This window comes from Hemitrygon akajei, chromosome 10, assembly GCF_048418815.1.
Source record: "Hemitrygon akajei chromosome 10, sHemAka1.3, whole genome shotgun sequence".
Lineage (NCBI taxonomy): Eukaryota > Metazoa > Chordata > Chondrichthyes > Myliobatiformes > Dasyatidae > Hemitrygon > Hemitrygon akajei.
Genome location: NC_133133.1, coordinates 124,548,915 through 124,567,278, shown reverse-complemented (window position 1 = coordinate 124,567,278; position 18,364 = coordinate 124,548,915). Strand labels below are relative to the sequence as shown.

The 18,364-nt window shown below is 44.1% G+C and overlaps 1 protein-coding gene across 2 annotated transcripts in view; it reads right to left on the bottom strand.

The window, feature by feature from the left end:
- Nucleotides 1-18,364, bottom strand: part of LOC140734642 (A disintegrin and metalloproteinase with thrombospondin motifs 20-like) — a 536,409-nt gene that overhangs the window by 56,880 nt on the left and 461,165 nt on the right. For both annotated transcript variants that reach the window (XM_073058884.1, XM_073058885.1), the window contains 3 exons: nt 5,738-5,908; nt 3,937-4,137; nt 1,029-1,158 (listed from right to left, as the gene is read on the bottom strand). In XM_073058884.1, coding sequence (XP_072914985.1) covers nt 1,029-1,158; nt 3,937-4,137; nt 5,738-5,908 — 502 coding nt within the window. The remainder of the gene's footprint in view (nt 1-1,028; nt 1,159-3,936; nt 4,138-5,737; nt 5,909-18,364) is intronic.

Genomic DNA, 18,364 nt, shown 5'->3' with positions numbered 1-18,364 from the left:
TTAGGCTCCTTTACATTAGCTTATTCCACGTTATTGGAGCAGAGAGAAAAAAACTTTTAAGCATAGATAAGTTGGAGCGGGGGTAAACCTGAATGTATTTTGGTAGATTACCTTAAACTGGCCCACCAAAACTGTCGGATCCTGCTACTATGCCCCTGCCATCATGACATGCCCATGAGCATGTTAACTCACCTTCGGATGAGCTAGAGGCCTTTGCTGTTCCTCGACCCATGAAACATAGGACCCGAGCCGGGTGGCTCGTCCAAGCTACAGACAGGCTCACAATGCCAGTTTTAGTGAATTCTGGGGGTGCCTATAATGGTAATGTAATTGATGGAAATGTACATAATTCATAACCACTGCCATTGAGTTGGGTTTGTTTTAAGAGGCTGGTCTGGCGTGATGTTGTAATTATATGTAAAGTACTTTTAGCATGCATTGTGTTCAGTGTTGGAGTACAATGTTATGGTTTTTCTTAAACATAAAACACCTCACATCGTTTTATTTGTGAAAACCTACACTGATATTGCAAAGGGTTCAAAGGAGGTTCATGAGAATGATCGTGGAAATGAAAGGAGAAATGCATGAGATGCATTTAATGGCTCCGGGCCTGTACTCAGTCGAGGTTTCAATGGGGGGGGGCTATCTCATTGAAACCACTGAATATTAAGAAGTCCTAGAAAGAGTGGATGTGAAGAGGATGTCTTTTATGGTAGGTGAACTGGGACCAGAGGGCAGAGGCTCAGAACAGAAGGGCAAATATAAGGATGAATTTCTTTAGCCAGGCAGTAGTGAAACTGTGGAATTCATCAGCATGAACAGCTTTGGAGGTTGATAGGTTCAACAGATCGTTGACCTGCACTTCATTTTTTTGGCAGCTTTTACACTTTATTCAACATTGCTATTGTTTTACCTTGTTCTACCTCAGCGAACTGTGTGATGATCAGGTCTGTATGAACAGTGCACGAGACAAGCTTTTCCCTGTCCCGTCGTACCAATACCAGTCTCCAGATTCAACAACTACTTACAAGCATCGGTGAAGCAGGGGGTGTGAAGCTGAGGCTTTTGGCTGAGTTTGCACAGTTCACTGGGCAGACCGTCGTCAGTGAGGCACTGCACTTTCCTCTCCATTGTACCCACGCCACAGGTCACAGTGCACTGAAATCATTTCAAAACAATTCGGCATGTAAGATCGACAAGTCACTGTTAAGTACTATGCCCAAAAAAAGTTATTTCATGTTGAGTCTTTTGATTCAATACATTATTGACTAATAATTCCAATTGTTCATTGGTAGATAGCTACCTAGTAGTCTTACAACTCTATGTTGATAGTTTTTCAGCTGTTAGCTTTCAGTTCTGCTAGACTTGATTATAGTATAAGACGTGAATATTAACACAAATTGAAGAGAAGAGTATGTCCTTGCTGTCTGAAGGGTGTTATTTAATTAAATGAGGTCAGTTCCCGGATTGTGTTCCTGAGTCAGAGATGACTGACAGCAAGTGTTGGGGAGAAGTTCGCAGGAACAACAGAGATGGAGCAGCCTCCAGTGAGTGAGGGAGAGTGCCTGCTCGGTGGCTCCTGGCTCTGCTTGGCTTCTCTCCCCCCCGCCCCCCCCCGACTGTTGCGGCTTCTTTGGGGGAGTGTATGGGAGAGAAGGAAGGTGGAAATGTTCCATTCGCACCTGGCAGAAGATGCCTGGAGCTCCAGTGTGGCCACAATCCCACTCCCATCAATCGCACGGTTTCCCAAACACTAGGTCATAATTACCTACAGGGTGTGCATAAATCAGCCATTTGTAACTCAGGGGGTGGGGTGGTGTGGGGGCTATAGTTGAAACATGAAATGTCTGCCAGGTTAGTGAGTTAACTTCAGGACCAGTTCACAATCTGAATGGTCTATGAAGGCTCTCACTCATCCAGGTCATTGTGTATCAAGCAGTGGTAAATCAAGGCAACTAGACTTGCTCCGTTGTGTAGAAGACGTTTCGCCACTCATCCGAGAGGCTTCTTCAGTTCTGATCCATGCCGGGGCAGAGATGCTAGGACTGCAATGTAAGTAGCTGATAGATAGTTTGGATGGGAAAGGTATGAAAGGTTATGGTCGGGATATAGATAAATGGGACTAGGTACAAAACTAGGCTGTCATGGACTAGATGGGCTGAAGACCCCGCTTTTTTGTGCCATAGTGTTCCATGATTCCTGACTCAAATGGAGCAAGATGCACTGACTGTATGGTGGAAAACAGACCTGAATCATTACAAACTAATGGTAACACAGTGGCACAGCATCATCTCCAAACACCCCAGTGTGTCCCTGACCTCCACTGCTGCCAGAGTGGAGTTTGCATGCCGCTATGTGGGTTCATCACCTTGTCCCCGGCCCCACCCCTTCCCTGGACACCTCCCACATCCCAAGCATGTGCCTGCTTTTGACTACCTGTCTACTGCAGACGACCACCGTGTAGATGCTGATTTGTTACTTCACAGCTCCAGCTGCGATGGGTGGTGGAGAATTGGGGCGACAGGGTTGTTTACAGGCATCTGTGGGAGAGCAGCTTAATAAGCTGGTACATATAATTGCTCTGGGAGCTGGCATAAACTCAGTGGGCTGAATGGCCTCCTTTGTGTCATTAGTTTGTGAATACTGATTTTGCTCTGTGTCTACTTCTAAAATGTTTGACTTGGTCTCTGTCCAATTGCTATCCTTTCACTTCTGAACACAATGACTCTTTGATGAATCCAGCTCCAGCTGTGGTCACAATGAATGCCATTACCAATTTTTATCAATGCAGCATAGAAAACATTCTGCCTGTGTGTATAATTGAATTTTTATTTATTTATTGAGATACAGCATGGAACAGGCCCTGCCGGCTCTTTGAACTACACCAGCTAGCAATCCCCAGATTTAATCCCAGCCTAATCATGGGACAAGTTACAATGACCAACTAACCTACCAACCGGTACGTCTCTAGACTGTGGGAGGAAACTGGAGCACCCGGAGGAAACCCACACGGTTGCAGGGAGAACGTACGAACTCCATACAGCAGCGGGAATCGAACCTGGCTTGCTGGCACTGTAAAGCGTCGTGCTAACCATGACGTTGCTGTGCCGCCCTGTATAATGGTTCGGTGTAGCAACTGCTCTGCACGTGACTACAAGAAACTGCGGAGAGTTATGGAAGAACTCAGCATGTCACAGTGACCAGCTTCCCCGACAAGGACTCTGTCGGTACTTCTCACTGCCTCAGCAAAGCAGCCGGTGTAATCGAACCCCAGACATTCCCTCTTCTCCCTTCCCTATCGGACAGAAAATGCAAAGACCTAGAAGTGCATACCACCAGGCTCAAGAAGGACGTCTTCTACCCCACTGTTATCAGATTCTTGAATGGACCTTTCGTATGATAAGATTAAGTCCTGGCCTCACAATCCACCTCATAATCATTGTGCAATTTATCGTTCACCTGCACTGCACTTTCTCTTTAGCTTTTACACTTTATTCTGCATTTCTATTGTTTTACCTTACTCTAGCTCAATGCACTAGGCAGCGATTTCATCTGCACGAAACGTTTCTCACTGTATCTTGGCGGTGACAATAATAAACAAGTATCAATCCCAATGTCAGAAGCCGATTTGATCAGAGGGGGTGTGATTCTGAAAGGAGTTCAACGGACACAGCACAGGCTGAGAAGCAAGCCACTGGAAGCTTTCTAGCCCGGAGCACTCGATAAGCAGCCAGCATAACCAAAGACCCCACGCGCCCTGGACATTCTCTTTCCTCCCTTCCCCCAGGGATGTTGTCCGAGCTGCTGGCGTGTCACCACACAGTTGTTAAAAGTTTTCATGAAGACTCTGTCAGAATAATCACTTGACTAAATACAGTCATCTTCGCCGTTTTACTGTAACTGCAGATGCAGAATGCATATTTGCATGGAAAATACCTTGCTCCAGGCTCCCACCCTCCAGCTGGCGGAGGCATGACACTGCTGGACGTTGCACTCGTGAACACTGGGAGGCGGCGGCATTGGACAGCGGCTTGCTGAGGTTGTTGGCGGGCCATATGAATAAAGGTCTCGCCCAGAGTGGACCTCGCTGCAGTAAACTATCCGACGTTGATACCCTGGGCCGCAGCTTGCCGAACACTGTGTGGTTAAAGTGAATGCACTTTAAGGGGTACTGATAATCAATATCAAACACATCTTTAACTTATAACACATGAATTATGAACACAAAAGTATCTTGAGTAACACACACTAAGCGCTGGAGGGACTCAGCAGGTCAGGCAGCATCGATGGAAGCAAATGGACAATTGACCATTCCTCAGGACTGAAAAGGAAGGGGGAGAAAGCCAGAATAAGACTTGGATTCGGCTATCACCTACCAGCTTGCACTGCTTCCCCTCCCATCACCTTCTTTTCTTGCCTCCTTTGCCCTTCCCTTCCTGTTCTAGTAAAGGGTCTCGGCCTGAAACATCAACTGCTCATTTCCCTCCATAGATGCTGCCTGAACTGCCGAGTTCCTCCATCACTTTGTGAGTAATGGAATTCATTTTTGAACTTGACTTTGTTGGCAGGCTAAAATAGACTGAATAAAAACTGAAAAGCAAAATGCTACAGATGTTGGAAATCTGAAACAAAAATGGAGGATATGAGGCCAACTGTCGATCAGGCTCCATATCCACAACATCAGTGTAGAATAGTCCCCTACTTTACAATGCTCATCATTCAAAGGACCAAAGGAGGATAGTGCAAATGGTTATAGACCCAGCTAGCTAACCCAACATTCAATTGTCAACTGGCCACCTGTCATCCTTTGCCACAATAATGTCAATTTTTTCTAAACTCTTTCAAACCCAAAACATATACCAGGTCCGGTGCCACAAGATGGTGTCATCAAAGGTGGCAGAACAACCCAGGGTAGGACTTACACAGTGAATGGTAGGGTACTGGCAAGTGCGGCAGAGCAAAGGAATCTGGGAATTCCCTTGAATGTGGCCTCATGGGTAGGTAGGGTCATGAAGAGAGCATTTGGCATGTTGGCCTTCATAAGGCCAACATTTTTTAACTGCATTGCATTTGTGGTTTTTAAATGACAATAAACTGAATCTGAATCTGAATAAATCGAAGCATTAAGTACGGGAGTTGACATGCTGAAGTTGTAAAAGGTGTTGTTGAGGCCAGATTTGCAGTATTGTGTGCAGTTCTAGTCACCAGATTGAAAGAGTGTAGAGAAATTTTTCACGGACATTGCTGGGACTTGAGAGACAGGGAAAGGTTGAATAAGTTCAGACTTATTCCCAGAAGCACAGGAGAATGAGAGGAGGTCTTCTAGAGGCGTATACAATTGTGAGGAGTACAGAAAGGATGAATGCATGCAGGCTTTTCCCGCTGAGGCTGGGCGAGACTAGAACTAGGGACACGGATTCAGGGTGAAAGGCAAAATATTGAAGAAGACTCTGAGGAGGGAGTTCTTCACTCAGAGGGTGGAGAGAGTGTGGAAGTGTTAGGTATGAGTTCAATTGTAAAATTTCAGAGGAATTTGGATAGGTGCATGGTTGGGAGAGTGATGGAGGCAGGTTACAGATAGATAGGACTAGGCTGGCATGGACAGTTGGCCTGAAGGGACCTGCTTCTGTGTTGTAGTGCTTTATGACTCCATGTAGTGTGACCCAACAGGGTCACTGCCGTGGGAACTGGGAGAACCCGACTGTCCGCACAGCATTACAGATACCTGCAGCCTTACCTGTGACCATTCCCCTGCGATCCAGATGCGTTCACAAGGCGCAGCAGAGCAGCTTTGTGTGGCAGGGGGCTTGGACGGGCGGTCACAATACTCGTCCTCCATCTGCCCGTGGGTGCGGCTGACACATTGAACGCGCCGCCTTCGCACCCCTTCACCGCACGACACAGAGCACTTGGAACAAGAAGAGGCACAGTCTCAGTGGTGTGTGCAGACGGCCGGGGAAGCGCCAGGCCATCCACAGGTAAAACAAGATTAGGAATCTAAATGCCAACACTACCGATCAGTCACAGAACCACATCACCGAATGGATGGTGATACTGTAGGTGCCACACCAGTCTAGTTGCTGGATGTACATTTTGGTAGAAAAAGAGCCCAGGTTCAGGAACAGTTATTACCTTACAACCACCATACTCCTTTTTTTAAAAAACTTTTTTCTATTGCATTTTCAAATAATTACAGAAATAAAAGAAAATATATGAAAAATATATATATACCCATCCCCCTCCCCTTAACCCCTCCCCCCCTAACATCCCTATAGTAAAAAAAGAGAGTGCCTGAATATCGGAAGATCCCCACATGCTCCATGGAGTTCGTAATAACTTTAGTATATATATTTATTTCTTTCCCCTGTTACGAAAACCCCGTAACCAGGTAACTTACCAGCAAAGATAGATGGATCAGCTGAGTCGGATGCTACTATTTTCAAACGTTTTATTCAATAAGGGCACAAACGTATGGTTAATACAAAACATTCAAATCGTCAAAACTCAATCTAAAACACAGGTACATTAATAATCACTCAGAAATAAGCTCTTTCGTTGTCTAGGGTATATAATACTGAGTCCAATTGGAAATATAAAGAGTCACTCTGAAGTCTGCAGGCTTTTGGTTTCACGTGTTGGAGAGAGAGAGAGAGATTGTTAGGAAAAGAGACACTTGCCGTTGTCTTGATGAATCAAATCCTCAGCATCAGAGGATTTGGCTTCCCTGGTGTTAAATAAAAGCGGTTTTCCGTTGGTTCCAGCCACAAACCCCGCATTCGGAATTTAACGCACGTGGCTTATTTCAAAATGGCTTCCCGTTCCCACGGGAAGCGGTATCGTGCTTCTTGGTGTCTCCTTGGTGCGTCTGAGGGTCGTCCTCTTTCAGACCCTTCTTTATACTGCCTCACGGGATCTCAGGTGTCAATCAGGTTGCAGGTGAGGCAATCTCTCTCTCAACCAGCCCACTTTGCCCGAGGGCTTTACAATGTCCCTGCGAGTTGGCACGTCTGCAGTTCCCAGGTGTCTCCTGAGAACAATGCCACAGTCACCAGCTTTTGTCCCAGTGGAATGTCTTTCCATTTCCTGTGTCCATTCAGCCTGTCTCTCTCTCTCTCTTGCTCTCTCTCTCTCTCTCGGGTCATTGACCCCCCTTAACTAGAGTTCTTGCAATTCTCACAAAGGAGGGGGCTGGTATCATAACACCTCCCCTCTTAAAAAGGTTTTTACCAGCGGTTAAAACCCCGAGTGGTACAGTCTTACAGAAATTTTGAATCTAATACAATACAGAAGCTTTTCTTTTCACTACAGAGTAATACAGTTATACATTCAAGTCAGCATCTAAACAGTTAACAAGTACAGTGCCCCTTTAGTTAATATCTTAACATCTTAATATCTTAAAGTCTTGTAGCATCAGACTTCAATTCAATAACCACCTATTTATTTATTGTTTTCAGCCACAAAACTGCGGAGGTGTGATCTTAGCTTAGGTGCATCTACAAAAGTTTATGCGAATACTAATCGTTTCGGTCGGTTTACTTCGCCGGCAGGTCTCCAAAGGTCTGTCTTTATTATTCACAGGCTTTGGCGCAACCCGTAAAACCTGCTTTGCTGTTTAAAAAAAATGGCATCCCCATTAACCGTCACCTCTTTTCTGGCGAGAACTCCCGCCCGCCTCGTTCATCGGGGCTATTTTTTCAACACCATGCCCCAAACTGTCAAGACCCTTCAGGCTATTTGTTTTTAATTCCAACTCCTCTTTCAGGTAGCATTTCGAATGCAACCTCTTCACACCCCACCCTGGCGTAACAATAGAGTGGGGGGCCCCGCTATTTCCCGACTCACTCTGTGAGCGATCTGCCAGGTTTAAAATTTCTTCCTTCGACTTGGGAACTACAGACCCTCCTTCAACAACAATCCTCATTCCCCCCTTAAATTCGGCATTAACCTTGGCCCCACTCTCGAACACAAACACCGTGGAACTCACACTTCCCACGGTTACCAAGGTTAACCCTTTTCCTACTGAACCAACCCTATCTGATCCACAAAGACGGCCGCCCCGTCCCCCTGAATCAAACACCTCAGACTTCCCCTGAGCTCTGTTACCAGGTTCAGCACCACGTGCGCCCCCATCTTGGACACACTCAAACGGGACATTGGCCCCTTCCAGGCTCTCAATACCCGTATCTTTTTCAAATTCTAACGTCCCCCGATCCTTCCAGCTACTCTCTAGGCAGCCCCCCGTTGGGGAAGGCGCAACCCTGCGAGCTGAAACAACCTCCTCGGCCATTTCAGCTGACTTCTCCCCAGCAAGGATACCCTTCCTCTCTAAGACTGCCCTCATTTCACTCTCGGGACCATCGAGAACACCTTTAAAACTCTGAACTTCTTCAAACAATTCTGCCAAACCAGACAGATTAACCATGTCCAACTCTGGACACTTTAACAACTTTATCCGTTTCTCAACTTTAGTTCCTACCTCTAGGACCTTTCTCTTCACTAAGGGCAGGGCTATTTCCTCTCCCTTACCCCCTTTTACTATACTGCTTTCTGTTTTACCACCCTCGGAACCCTCATGGTACAGGGTCGGTAAAAACATCTTGGCCAGATCACCGCTGGCTTCATTTAAACTGTCCTCTTTCTCAGCCGCTTTTTCCGACAGGCTGCGAGTGACCGCGCATGCGCGAAAGCTTTGGTACTCCAGGGGCGGGGCCACCGTACTCGCCGGTCGGCGGGTCGGCATCATGGCTGCCCAAATCCTCCCTCCTGCTAACACACTTTGTAACAACGCGACCCACTGCTCTTGTGGCCACTTCTGGTTCACTGCCACCTTTTCAAAAAGCAAGAAATAACTATCAACATCCGTCTCTTCGAACGGAGGTACTACTCTCAGCTCCCGACTAACATTAAACCGCTCTCTCCTTAGCTCCTCCCTCTCTCTTTCTCTCCCCGCTGCCGCTCTCTCGGCTGCTTCTAACTCTCTGATCCGAATTTCATGCTGTCTTTGCCTCTCAGCTTGATTCTGCTCGTTTTCCAGTTCTAACCCCTTCGCCAAATTTAACAAGTCCGCTTTGGCGCTCACCTCTAGCGCCGCCACAGTCGCGTTTTCCATAAATTCACACACGTCCATCTTTGCTGGTTTTCTGTCTGGCTACCTGCGTACCAGATTTAAGTTTGGACTTACAGCCCGATTCACTGACCCTCCCGTTTGGTTTCAAATCCCGAGACGAGAACCCCACTTGTTACGAAAACCCCGTAACCAGGTAACTTACCAGCAAAGATAGATGGATCAGCTGAGTCGGATGCTACTATTTTCAAACGTTTTATTCAATAAGGGCACAAACGTATGGTTAATACAAAACATTCAAATCGTCAAAACTCAATCTAAAACACAGGTACATTAATAATCACTCAGAAATAAGCTCTTTCGTTGTCTAGGGTATATAATACTGAGTCCAATTGGAAATATAAAGAGTCACTCTGAAGTCTGCAGGCTTTTGGTTTCACGTGTTGGAGAGAGAGAGAGAGATTGTTAGGAAAAGAGACACTTGCCGTTGTCTTGATGAATCAAATCCTCAGCATCAGAGGATTTGGCTTCCCTGGTGTTAAATAAAAGCGGTTTTCCGTTGGTTCCAGCCACAAACCCCGCATTCGGAATTTAACGCACGTGGCTTATTTCAAAATGGCTTCCCGTTCCCACGGGAAGCGGTATCGTGCTTCTTGGTGTCTCCTTGGTGCGTCTGAGGGTCGTCCTCTTTCAGACCCTTCTTTATACTGCCTCACGGGATCTCAGGTGTCAATCAGGTTGCAGGTGAGGCAATCTCTCTCTCAACCAGCCCACTTTGCCCGAGGGCTTTACAATGTCCCTGCGAGTTGGCACGTCTGCAGTTCCCAGGTGTCTCCTGAGAACAATGCCACAGTCACCAGCTTTTGTCCCAGTGGAATGTCTTTCCATTTCCTGTGTCCATTCAGCCTGTCTCTCTCTCTCTCTTGCTCTCTCTCTCTCTCTCGGGTCATTGACCCCCCTTAACTAGAGTTCTTGCAATTCTCACAAAGGAGGGGGCTGGTATCATAACACCCCAAATAACCAATTATTTCATCTTCAGAGCACCTATATATTTAATCCTGTCTTTTGTAAATAAGGGCGCCAAATTTTCAAAAATGTTTCATATTTATCTCTTAAATTATAAGTAATTTTTTCAAGTGGAATACAGCCATAAATTTCCTTCTTCCAACGATCTATACTTAAGTATGTATCCGATTTCCAAGTAACTGCAATAGCCTTTTTGGCTACTGCCAGTGCAAATTTTATAAATTCTTTCTGATATTTATTCAATTTAGGTTTCGGTTTTATCCCTTCAATATCGCCTAGTAAAAATAATATTGGATTATGTGGAAGTTGTGTTCCAATAATTTGTTCCAATAGAACTCTTAAATTTGTCCAAAAAGGTTGAATTTTAGAACAAGACCAAGTGGAATGTAAAAAAGTACTGATTTCTTGGTTACATCGGAAACACTGATCGGATAAATTTGGGTTTAATTTATTTATTTTTTGTGGTGTAATATATAATTGATGTAAAAAATTATATTGCACTAATCTTAACCGGACATTTATTGTATTTGTCATACTATCAAGACATAGTCTTGACCAATTTGTTTCTTCAATTTTAATATTCAAGTCACTTTCCCATTTTTGTCTTGACTTATGGACTCCTTGTTTAATTGCCTGTTTTTGAATCAAGTTATACATACGAGAAATAAATTTTTTAATCTTTCCTTTTTGAATTAAAGTTTCTATTTCATTAGATTTCGGCAATAACATTGTTTGACCTAATTTTTCTCTTAAATAAGCCCTTAGTTGGAAGTAACAAAAAAGAATGTTGTTTGATACTTTATATTTATTCTTTAATTGATCAAATGACATTAACATACCTCCCTCAAAACAATCTCCTATATATCTAATCCCTTTTTGAAACCAATCATATAAAAGTTGATTATCCATTGTAAAAGGAATAAGTCTATTTTGAATTAAAGATCTCTTTGCTGATAAAGATTTCTTTGTCTCATCATCAACATTTATCTTATTCCATAAGTCAATCAAATGTTTTAATATAGGAGATTCTTTCTTTTCCCGTATCCATTTAGATTCCCATTTATATATAAAATCTTCTGGTGTATTTTCTCCTATTTTATCTAGTTCTATTCTAATCCATGTCAGTCTATCTTTCTCAAAAAAAGATGCAATAAATCTAAGTTGATTTGCTTTATAATAATTCTTAAAATTTGGAAGTTGTAACCCTCCTAGATCAAATTTCCATGTCAATTTTTCCAATGATATTCTTGACATCTTATCTTTCCAAAGAAACTTCCTCACATTACAACCACCATACTCCTGACCAACTTGGATATATTCCGTCACCACCACTCTGAACTGATTGCACAACCTACAGACTCATTACAATTCTCATTCTTGATATTATTTTTATTTGCACAGTTTGTCTAATTTGCACATTGATTTTCGTTAGTCTTTGTCTGCTAATGCAAAGCGTTTTTTGTAAAATTCTATTGTATTTCTTTTTCCCTTGGAAATGCCTGCAAGGAAATTAATCTCAAGGTAGTGTATAGACAAATATAGATACTCTGATAATAAATTTACTTCGAACTTTAACTTTGAACATCTTTTCTTCAGGCTAAATTCACACTGACCATTGCTACCTCAGAAAATTACCTCTGACACAGATTTGCATTGGCCAAGGTCACTATCATTTTGCTGTAAACTAGCTTCAGTTTCGTTTACCATTATATAGCCTCTTTGGGCCCTCTATGTGCAATAATATGTCCACTTACTTCAAAGACAATAAACTGTCATAAGAATGTTTGCGTGTTTTGACAGAAAAGGGTGTAACTTGATGCAAGGGGCATTTACGATTTCTGCTGGAGGTCAGATGACAAATGTAAACTGTGTCAGAAAACAAGCTGAGCAGAGATGGATAAATCTGACAAGCCATATTCTTCACCAAAGCTTTCCTCATCCAACTAGAAGTAAATGGATTTTACCCACATTAACTAGTTTTCAACACCAATACTTTACTCAGAGAGACCTTCAGCAGATGTGATGGTAATTTCCTTCAATTATTCTTGTCTAAATCATTGTGGTTCTTTCAGTATTCATCTTCTCTGGACAAATCCTTCAAAGAAACCTTTCTGATCAAACCTTTGTTGTTAGTGCTCACACCTCCGCAAAACGTGGAATTGGATATGGTATCATAATGTTCCTATGACTAGCCTTGGGATGAGTCATTGCATTCAGGATGCTATGTAAAGTTAGAACATAGAACAGTACAGGAACAGGCCCTTCAGCCCACAATGTTGTGCTGACCAAATAAATTAGTGATCAGTTAGCCAACTAATCGCTCATGCTTAATCATGTCCATATTCCCCCATTTTTCTTACATTTGTATGCCTGTCTAAATATCTATTAAAGGTCCCTAATTAAAGGACCACCACCCGAGGCAGTTCAGGCACTTGCCAGTCTTTGCTTAAAAACTTGCCCCCCCTGACATCTCCTTTGAAATGATCCCCTCTAACTTAAATGCATGGCTTCTGGTATTAGACATTTCAGCCCTGGGGAAACGATACTGCCTGTCTACTCTATCTCAAGTCAAGTCAAGTCAAGTCAAGTCACTTTTATTGTCATTTCGATCATAACTGCTGGTACAGTACATAGTAAAAATGAGACAGTGTTTTTCAGGACCATGCTGTTACATAACACATTACAAAAACTAGACTGAACTACGTAAAAAACAACACACAGGAAAAAAAACACACAACAACTACACTAGACTACATACTAGATACCAAGACTGCATAAAGTGCACAAAACAGTGAAGGCATTACAATAAATAATAAACAAGACAATAGGGCAAGATGTCAGGCCAGGCACTGGGTATTGAGGAGCCTGATAGCTTGGGGGAAGAAACTGTTGCATAGTCTGGTCGTGAGAGCCCGAATGCTTCGGTGCCTCTTCCCAGACGTCAGGAGGGAGAAGAGATTGTATGAGGGGTGCATGGGGTCCTTCATAATGCTGTTTGCTTTTCGGATGCAGCATGTAGTGTAAATATCCATGATGGCAGGAAGAGAGACCCCGATGATTTTCTCAGCTGACCTCACTATCCGCTGCAGGGTCTTGCGATCCGAGATGGTGCAATTTCTGAACCAGGCATGATGCAGCTGCTCAGGATGCTCTCAATACAACCCCTGTAGAATGTGGTGAGGATGGGGGGTGGGAGATGGACTTTCCTCAGCCTTCGCAGAAAGTAGAGACGCTGCTGGGCTTTCTTTGCTGTGGAGCTGGTGTTGAGGAACCAGGTGAAATTCTCCGCCAGGTGAACACCAAGAAATTTGGTGCTCTTTACGATCTCTACCGAGGAGCTGTCAATGTTCAGCGGGGAGTGGTCATTCCGTGCCCTCCTGAAGTCAACAACCATCTCTTTTGTTTTGTTCACATTAAGAGACAGGTTGTTGGCTCTGCACCAGTCCGTTAGCTGCTGCACCTCCTCTCTGTAAGCTGACTCGTCATTCTTGCTGATGAGACCCACTGCGGTGGTGTCATCGGTGAACTTGATGATATGGTTCGAGCTGTGTGTTGCAACACAATCGTGGGTCAGCAGAGTGAACAGCAGTGGACTGAGCACGCAACCCTGGGGAGCCCCCGTGCTCAATGTGATGGTGTTGGAGATGCTGCTCCCGATCCAGACTGACTGAGGTCTCCCAGTCAGGAAATCTAGGATCCAGTTGCAGAGGGAGGTGTTCAGGCCCAGTAGGCTCAGCTTTCCAATCAGTTTCTGAGGGATGATTGTGTTGAATGTTGAACTGAACTCTATGAACAGCATCCGAACGTATGTGTCTTTTTTGTCCAGGTGGGTTAGGGCCAGGTGGAGGGTGGTGGCAATGGCGTCATCTGTTGAGTGGTTGGGACGGTACGCAAACTGCAGGGGGTCCAGTGAGGGGGGCAGCAGGGTCTTGATATGCCTAATGACGAGCCTCTCGAAACACTTCATGATGATGGATGTGGGTGCAACAGGACGTTAGTCATTTAGGCAGGACACTGAAGACTTCTTCGGCACGGGGACGATGGTGGCGGCCTTGAAGCACGTTGGAATGGTGGCACTGCTCAGGGAGATGTTGAAGATGTCAGTGAGAACATCTGCTATCTGGTCTGCACATCCTTTACCAGGAATGTTGTCTGGTCCAGCAGCCTTCCGTGGGTTGACCCTGGGTGGGTTATCTATGCCTCTCATAATCTTATAAAGCTCCATCAGACCTCCTCTCAGCCTCCACTGCTCCAGAGAAAACAACCCAAGTTTGCCCAGCCTCTCATTATAGCACATGCCCTCTAATCCAGGCAGCATCCTCGTAAACTTCTCCTGCACTCTGTCAAAATTCTCAAGGTCATTCCTAGAATGGGGCGATCAGAACAGTATGCAATCCTCCAGATGCGGCCTAACTAGAGTTTTATAAAGCTGAAACATAACTTCCTGGCTTTTGAACTCTGTGCCTCAACTAATAAATGCCAACATGCCATTTGCTTTCTTAACCACCCTATCAACCTGTGTAGCCTCTTTCAGGGAGCTATGAACTTCAACCCCAAGATCCCTCTGCTCATCAACACTGCTTGACTCAATAAGGACAGTTGACAGTTGTAGCAGGGCTTGAATACTATCACCTCTTATAAAGTAAAATCAAGTGACATCAGATCTTTGCTTCCAGGTGAGCTCAATGCCTTCAATACTCACTTTTACTATCAACATGAAGGAGCCTTCATAATTTCCCACAGACACCAATAGTCCTGTAAATTCTGACTCTGAGGCTGATATGCAACATCTTTCAGGAGGGTGAACTCACAAAAAGCATATAGCCTAGACGAGGTACCTGGCCAAGTACTAAAGTCCTGTGCCAATTGACTGGCTGGAGTGTTCACTGAGATCTTTAGCCTCTCACTTCGGCAGTCTGAGGTGCTCGCCTGCTTCAAGCAGGCTTCACCTATACCGGTGCTTAAGAGTAGCGTAGTAACCTGCCTCAATGACTATCATCCAGAAGCACTTACATCCACAGTGATGAAGTGTTTTGAGAGACTGGTGATGCCTGAGAAGTGACAAGGGAAGATGCCATTGGAAGGAGAATCCCCATTGCAAGGAGAGCTTTCTGCAGATGAATGGCTCCAAGGAGGAGGGGTCAATACTCCTGAAAGAGAGCCAGTTTGTTCAAGATGGACTTCAAGGAAGTTCGGAATGTGGTGGGTGCTTTCATGCAGACTGCGGGTCCAGTGCGTGAGTAAGAGATACATCCCCTAAATACTCCAGTATGAGCTCCAATGGTTATGTGCATTTTGGACCAGTTTAACTGTAATGCCCTTTTACATTTTTTTCTTTTCTTTTTCCTATTAACTGTTTGATAAAGCTGAAGTTGGTAAATATACTTCCTTTCCATCTCCCTGAGCAGCGCCACCATTCCAACGTGCTTCAAGGCCGTCACCATCGTCCCTGTGCCGAAGAAGTCTTCATTGTCCTGCCTAAATGACTACCATCCTGTTGCACCCACATCCATCATCATGAAGTGTTTCGAGAGGCTCGTCATTAGGCATATCAAGACCCTGCTGCCCCCCTCACTGGACCCCCTGCAGTTTGCGTACCGTCCCAACCGCTCAACAGATGACGCCATTGCTACCACCCTCCACCTGGCCCTAACCCACCTGGACAAAAAAGACACATACGTTCAGATGCTGTTCATAGACTTCAGTTCAGCATTCAACACAATCATCCCTCAGAAACTGATTGGAAAGCTGAGCCTACTGGGCCTGAACACCTCCCTCTGCAACTGGATCCTAGACTTCCTGACTGGGAGATCTCCCTCTTCTCTCTTTTTTATTCCCCATCCTGGCCTCCCCCTTACCCCTTCTCTTCTTCTCACCTGCCTATTACCTCCTTATGATGCCCCACCTCCTTCCATTTCTTCCATGGTCCATTCTGCTCTCCTATCAGGTTCCTTCTTATTCAGTCCTTAACCTTTTACACTTATCAGCTTCCAGCTTCTCACTTCATCCTCCCTCCCTCCTCATCTTTCACCTGCAAGCTTAGCTCCTTCTATTCCCCACCTTCTGGCTTCTGCCCCTTCCTTTTCAGTTCTAATTTACGGTTTTGGCCCAAAACATTGACTGTTTATTCATCTCCATGGAGGAATAATGGTCTGACCTGCTGAGTTCCTTCAGCATTTCCTGTGTGTTACAATCACTGATTTCCTGATCACTGGTATTAACATTAGTTTTAAACTCTGGATATATCTCATTATTTAAATTTAAGTTGCCCAGTTTCTGTGAAAGAAATTGGGATTATTATAAACTGATACCCTATCAGAATTGATGCTTATTATACAGTGCACAATATTTATGAAAGTATGTCCCATTGTATAATATCCCCCAGCATCTGCAGCAAATTAACCCTGTCTGTGTAAAATGGTGTGGAAATGTACTAATAGTTTAAACTCAGATTGTGTCCTGGTATTCTTTCCACCAAATCTTACTGTACCCAGCAATACTCCATCACAGTTTGACATCTGAGCCTGTAACATGGTAATTAATGTTAAGAGTGTTCGGGGATTGAATGAGTACAGTGAATGTGCCTACAATGGCCCATAAATACACGACTACCTTATACAGCAGGGGATCTGTCTTCAGCTCTAATTGCATGCATTAAATCATCTGGGATATGCATAAGATTTCCAATCTGGGTTTAAGAAGTTCCAGTAACACTAGACATCTGAAAAAAACCTTTGCTAAGATTTCTAAGAGCATTGAAAAGAGAAATTGAATCACTAGTACATTCATGATGCTAATACACACTTACAGAGTCTGATGCACAAAACACTTTAAATTAACTGGTCTCCAGAAACACGAACAGCTTAAAAGGCTTTTCTTTCATTTAAAAACGAGAACTTGAACAGTGGTAAATTAGAGTCCATGCCGATCTCCTGTGTGGAATTGCTGGCTAAATAAAGAAAGATGTTTTGTGTTCTGACTGGGATTGAATTCCCCTGTCATACAGAAGCATTCAGCACATCAACCAGGCGTCGCTGGGTGGCTGGGACACTGTATCACCAGGAAGATTTTATGGAGATGGAAGAGCCTGGTCTGGAGTGTGCACATGCCATAAACCTTGAAGAAAACTTCCCACCGTGATCTTACAATCTCTGTGGTGCAGTTTTCTTCCCTTCTCTGATGTCATTCATCAATTTAAAGGGATCTCTGATGAGCAGAAACTGCACTGACATGAAACAGTCAGTCACACAGAAAAATTCTCATGAACACCCAACCAGGAGTTAAAATGGGCACTTCTTAACCATTCCAGACATATTGCAAACAGAATATAGAAAATGGAATGTACATATAAGATTACGGTGAGGATATTTAAAATAAAAAAAAAATAGGTTTTAAAATCCAGTGGTTTTTCAAATATCTTTCTGGAGAAATCATAATCCACGTATTTAACCACACTGGGACCAGTGTTTTTGAGGAGTAGCAATTATGGCTTCTCTTGCAACAAAGCATAACATTTTCTGGGAAAATTACATGGATGTTGCTTCATATTTACCTGAGGTAGTTGTTACTTCAAAGATTTTCTTTTTTTTTGCACTGAGTTTTCAAACCAGTGCAGTTGAGATACAGAAGCCTTGCCTGTGGAGGGACCTCAGAGCTGCTGTCATTTCTAGTCATATAGTCATTAAGTAATAAAATGCTACAGCACAAAAACAGATCCTTCAGTCCATCTAGACTGTGTCATCTTGATTTTCTGCCCAATCCCATCTACTTGCACCCACACCATAGTCCTCCATACACTTCTCCATAAAACCATAAGATGCAGGAGCAGAGTTTGGCCATTTGGCCTAACGCGTCTGCTCCACCATTTTTCATGGCTGATCCATTTTCCCTCTCAGCCCCAGTCTCCTGCCTTCTTCCCATATCTCTGATATCATGCCCTGACTAATCAAGAATCTATCAACCTCTGCCTTAAACGTACCCAATGACTTGGCCTTCACAGCTGCCCCTGGCAACAAATTCTAAGATTCTGTGGTTAAAGAAATCCCTTCTCATCTCCGTTCTAAAAGGACACCCCTCAATTGTGAAGTTGTTTCCTCTGATGTTAGACTCCCCCACCATAGGAAACATCCTCTCCACATCCAATTTACTGAGGCCTTTCAACATTCGATAGGTTTCAATGAGGTCACTTCTCATTCTTCTGAATTCCAGTAAGTAGAGGCTGAGAGCCATCAAACACTCCTCATATGACAATTCTTTCAATCCTGCAACCATATT